The sequence below is a fragment of the Dendrobium catenatum genome, unplaced genomic scaffold (assembly GCF_001605985.2).
Source record: "Dendrobium catenatum unplaced genomic scaffold, ASM160598v2 fragScaff_scaffold_862, whole genome shotgun sequence".
Classification (NCBI taxonomy): domain Eukaryota; kingdom Viridiplantae; phylum Streptophyta; class Magnoliopsida; order Asparagales; family Orchidaceae; genus Dendrobium; species Dendrobium catenatum.
Window position 1 is genome coordinate 719,213 of NW_021319324.1, and position 5,220 is coordinate 724,432.

General features: G+C 36.4%; 1 protein-coding gene across 1 annotated transcript; it reads left to right on the plus strand.

The window, feature by feature from the left end:
* Positions 1 to 206: 206 nt before the first annotated feature.
* Positions 207 to 1,913, plus strand: LOC110105893. The gene has a single exon (XM_028697071.1). It carries the CDS (start codon positions 1,441 to 1,443, stop codon positions 1,876 to 1,878), a length of 438 nt encoding a protein of 145 aa, XP_028552904.1. The 5' UTR covers positions 207 to 1,440; the 3' UTR covers positions 1,879 to 1,913.
* The last annotated feature ends 3,307 nt before the right edge of the window (positions 1,914 to 5,220 follow it).

Consider the following 5,220-nt stretch of genomic DNA (forward strand, 5'->3'; position numbering starts at 1 on the left):
GTTGTTTGTCTGCTCCTTCGCTCTACAGTGACTTGCTAGCTATATGGTACTGGAATCGCATGTACGACAGAGCCACGGGAAAATTGATTAAATTTAAAGAATGCAGCCAAACAAAATGATAAAGACAATATAAAAGATTTTTTTTTTTTTTTTTGAAGATAGGTACAATCGTATAGACAAGAAAAAATAAATAAATAAATATATATATATCATCATAAATATGCTGCCGGAATTGGAAGCTTTGCTTTTTCTTATAACAAGCTTTGCTTTTACTTTTTTAAATAACCTATTGAATAGTACTTTAATTAAGACCAGATTTTATTGAAAATACTGATGCATACATCCAGGACTATACCTAACCCTACAGGCAATGACAGTTGACAGAGAAACAAATGATAGGGAAATCCAATATTTCCAACAAAAAAAGGTATCTTGGATCATCGCCTAATTAGATAATGCATGATACTCCTAAAACTTAGGAGTTTATAGCTCAGTTGGTGTGCGTCCGATGGGAACTTTCTATTCCGAGTTCGATTCCCTCAAGCGTTAGCGCCCCTTCAATGGGAGCCCCTAAGTGTCGGCTACGGTACGGTGACTTGAGTGGCCTAGTAGGTCGGTTGGAATTCACGGACTGCCGAGCATTGCAGCGGACAGTTCCTCATCACAAAAAATCAAAGAAAACATTATTATCCACCGTTGCTTAGTTTAGTTGGTGGGCGACTACGGTTGGTAACCCCCAACCCATGCTCGATTCCCCTTGAGCTGCAGTGCCTCTTTAGTGGGTCCAATCAAGTGCGGACCAAGAGATTTCTGAGGTGCGTGCATCTTTTAAGTCAATCGAGGATTAGTCATGCTGCAAAAAACCCTTTCAAAAGTGGCAATGGTGGATACCCCACCATTCCAAAAAAAACATTATTTTATAATGGCGCCGTACATTGTATTTAACATGTGCGGGGAAGGAGAGAGAGAGAGGACAAACCGATGGAGGGACCTCTCCAGTGCATACACGTATTCTATGTATCTCCTCTCCCCAAGTCCTCACGGGAATCCAGAGACGACATAATATAATGAAGGTGCAGGGCGTACACCATGCCTTGCTGGATTGCATGTGAAGCTCCTCTATCTCTCTATGCATCTCTTCTTTCTCTCAGATTCAGATAAACATGGCTTATAGAGAGTTATGGTTTCTCTCATTCTCTCTCTCTACCTAGTCATCAACAAAGCACCCATTGCACAACTGGCAGTTTTAATTTCATCTGAACTGAGGAAACCGAGAAGGTGTTCCAAGGATGGAATGGGCAAAGGACAAGATTGGTCTGGGATACGGGTATAACTCAAGGCTTCTTAACTCATCCTCAAACTACTTCTACTGCACCACTGAAGCACAGAGAGAGAAAGAGGAATCCAACTCACTCCCATTTTCATCAAGCAAGACTGAGAATGGAGAAAAATGGCAACTTGGAGGAGTTCATGGATGCAGAAGAGAGAACTGATTCTGAATGCAGCAGTGGCTGTCAATCTGGCTGGACTCTTTACTTGGGCCAGTCACAGGAGAGCTTCACTGCCTCTCGTCAACAAAGAACAGGGAAGGAAGAAGAGGACTTGTCCATGCTCTCTGATGCTTCTTCTGGTCCACCCCTTGTTCACGAGAACAACAACAGCTTCTGCTGCTGCTGCTACAATGAAAGAGATGGCTGCCTGTGTAATGACTCATTTCTTACGCTCACAGAAGTGGCCAAGTATGGAGACAAGAGAAGAAGTTTTGAAGAACAGAAACAGCAGAAGGAACGGTCTTTCGGTCTATTGGAGGACACTGCCAGCTCTCCTGTCTTCTCCTGCTACAAGGCATGCCCACTGACTCATTTCTTTCATTTGTGATGCTTCTTGAAGCTAATTTTCTTCCATTTCTTTTGGTCTAGGCCACCAACAACAGCAACTGCAGTAGCAAGAAGCTGTTAAATGCAGAAATCATGGAGCAATCCTGTAGCTTGTCTGAAAACCATTTTAAGGTAAGAAAAAACTGGCTTATCATTGATTTCCTTGCGTTCATTGCTTTCGTGTTTATTGAGTGTGTTGAGATGATCACTGTCACCCTCCACAGAGAAAGATTGAATTGCAAAAGCAATTGGGTTATCAGAACTCTTTCTGCACAGGTGAATCCAGTAGTGGTGAGTCTGATTCCTTTTTTATGTTGTTTACTGGAAAAGCACCTCCTTTGTCTCACTCCTACATTTTGTTCAATAGGTTTGCAGGGACGAAGGTGAGAAGAAACAGCTCTAATGGAGGCAAATAACATGTAAACAGAATCAACAGACTCTAAGACCAATCCATGGCCTTTTCTAATTTTCTTGCTAATTATTTTTCATTGCCGAATATTTCTCTTTTGTTTTCTTTCGTTCATTCCCAACATTTTGGCCCGGCAATCCTGTAAGAATCATCGGAAGCAAGAAAAGAAGATATAAAAAAAATTGCTCGTGCGTTATCTTCTATTTTATTAGTTCTTTTGTTCATAAATGGGGAACAAGCTGAAAACTCAGTTTGTTTCATTTTGTGGTCATATTCAAAAGATGTCCCTTGGAGGATGCCACATTCTCTGTTCTAATCCAGAAATCTAACTACCCTCCTTAATGAGCAAAACATGCCATGATATGGATGAGTTTCTATGAAAAGGTAATATAAACGAGGAATGTCCCTTTGCTCCTTACAGGAGTGCTGAAAAAGTGCTAATTATGTTTGAACTATAAAATTTGCTCGTTAATCATTCTAATTGACATCTCATCATTTCTCCTTTTTTTTAAATTTTATGTTGAAAATTTCATCTCCTATAATTGTTATATAAATTTTTTATTTAATACTAAGATAAACTCTTATTATTATTATGAATATTTAATAAATATAAATATGATTGATTGCATGGAGAGATTAATTAATTTAAAATTGAGCAACTAGATTATTATGTTGGACTTTCTTAATTATAAGTAAATTTCTTTGCAATAATTGTGAGGATATTTTAGAATAAAAAAATGACAGCACAACTTAGAATGGTGAAAAAACAAATAATGTTCTAAGATAATGAGATGAAAACAAAAGGTGAACAAATGGGCCAAATGAAATTTTAAAAACGAAAAATTATATTTGAAGTGTGATAAATAACTAATTGCATCAAGAAATTTAATAAAGTTTTGGTCTTAAAACATATTGCACATAAGAGAAAACTGTGGAAACGGTGAAGCAAGATACAACCAATGGTTATAAATAGAATAAATTTTCTTCAAAAAATGACAAGAAATGACCATTGTGAAAGAAAATAGTAATAAAGAAGCTATAAGTTTATTCAAAGATGGGAAAAATCAAATTAAAACCTAAAAACTCAATAATTTATATACTTAGACTTCGAAATCTGGGATGGCTTTCTCACTGTTTCTTAAAGCAACTTTTTAGTATAAAAATTCATCCTAAACAAAGCCTTAGTCAAATATGAGGGTAGCAAAAAGAGAGACAAACTAGTTGATAGACGAGAAAGGTGATCAAGAGATTTTGATTGCTAAATGTTACCATAAATTAGTATTTAAGTAAACCTCACAAACTGTGTTGTCATACTTGCTTAGCATAGTTGCTACCTGTTTGTTGATTTTGGTAGTAAACAACTTAATATGAGTTCAGTATAAATACTTTCTTAAGCAGTCACAGCATGTGGTCTTTCTTAAAAAATAAAAAAATAAAGCATGTGATCTTTCTTTGGCATGTACTAAGTGATGAGAAATAAAACGTTTACAGTATGCTGCTGCCTTAACACAAATATAAGTATCTGAACCATATAAATCGGCATTATTCCACTCACATAATTGTCACTCGAGGATCAGCAAAAGGAAAAATAAGAACTAAGCTAAAATCATTTTGTGAATTGATTTAAGTGGATATTTCGTTTGTTCTTTGATTGTGGTTCTAATATTTGGTAAGTAAAAAATATGTTTATTTCTGATTGAAAAGGGATTGAAAAAGGGATTGATGGGGAATGAAAGATAAATACTATGATTGGTGATTAAAAAGGTGATCTGGTTGAAAAAGGCCGTCTCCGATTATCTGATTTTGTGTTTATAAAAGGACTCTAAGAGAAACCACAAAGAATATGTGGAATAAATTGGAATAACTTTATATGCAATATCTCTCACAAATAAATTGTAACTGAAGCAGTGTTTTATCTACTTAGCATGGCAGAAGTCACTTAAAACATCATTTAGATTTTGTGTTATTACATATGTAGAGTCAATTGAAGTTAAAATAGAAAAATATGGTTGTTGTGTTTCAAGAACAACCAAAAAGAAGACTTTTCCCCTGAAGATACTCCGATACTGAAATTAGCAGGTGGTATTATATGCTTATGAAAGAGAGATTTTGTAAAACCCCTCCGAAGCTGATTTTTTTAGTGCTGTTAGTCCGGACGAACTGACTTTAGTTCCGGACAAACTGAAGAAAATTGTGAAGAATCTGTCAATTTCGTCTAGACGATCCTGTAAAGGTCGGGACGAACCGAACAGAGAGCATAGTCCAGGGACGAAACAAATTGGAATTAATTTTCTTCTGTACGATCCGTGTCCAGAGGAGTTCGTCCCGGGACGATCTGGGAATCGTCCTGGACGATCCTGCTTGATAAGTATCGGATTTGAGATATTTTGGAAATATTTTGAGGAGAGAGCAAAAGCAGGAGAGAGAAAGAGAAGGAAAGAGAAGGGAAAGCTTGATTTCGGAGGCCGCGGAGTGCTTTTCGTCCGACGACGCAGTTGGAAGATTTGTTTGTCTCGCAGTAAGGACTCCGAATCCTATTTCTGATTTCGAAGATTTTGAGTTTTGATATTTCTGTGCTCAGTTTTGTGTTTTCGTTACCGAAAAACAAGCATAATTTTGTATTGACGAAAGTTTTACCGCACAACTTTTGATATGTTTCTGATATGATATTTCTGCACGATTTGAGTATTTTCTGTAAAGTTTCTACCGGTTATTTTGAGTTCTGTGTGATTTTATCGAATAGAAAATTATCAGGATGTTGGAAATTGTTGCTTCAGTATAAGTAAAGCTTTGTAAAGTTATTTTATTCGATTTCTGATAATTTGATAATTTTCGGGAACTGTACATTTTGAAACGACGTCTGTCTACTATACGATATTTTAAAGGGTTTTTCTGCATTGAGCTAAATTGTATTTATTGATTGCAATACTTCGT

Bases quoted from the DNA above. Each gene is read 5' to 3' on its own strand.
- LOC110105893 (XM_028697071.1), top strand. From the start codon at position 1,441: ATGGAGAAAAATGGCAACTTGGAGGAGTTCATGGATGCAGAAGAGAGA.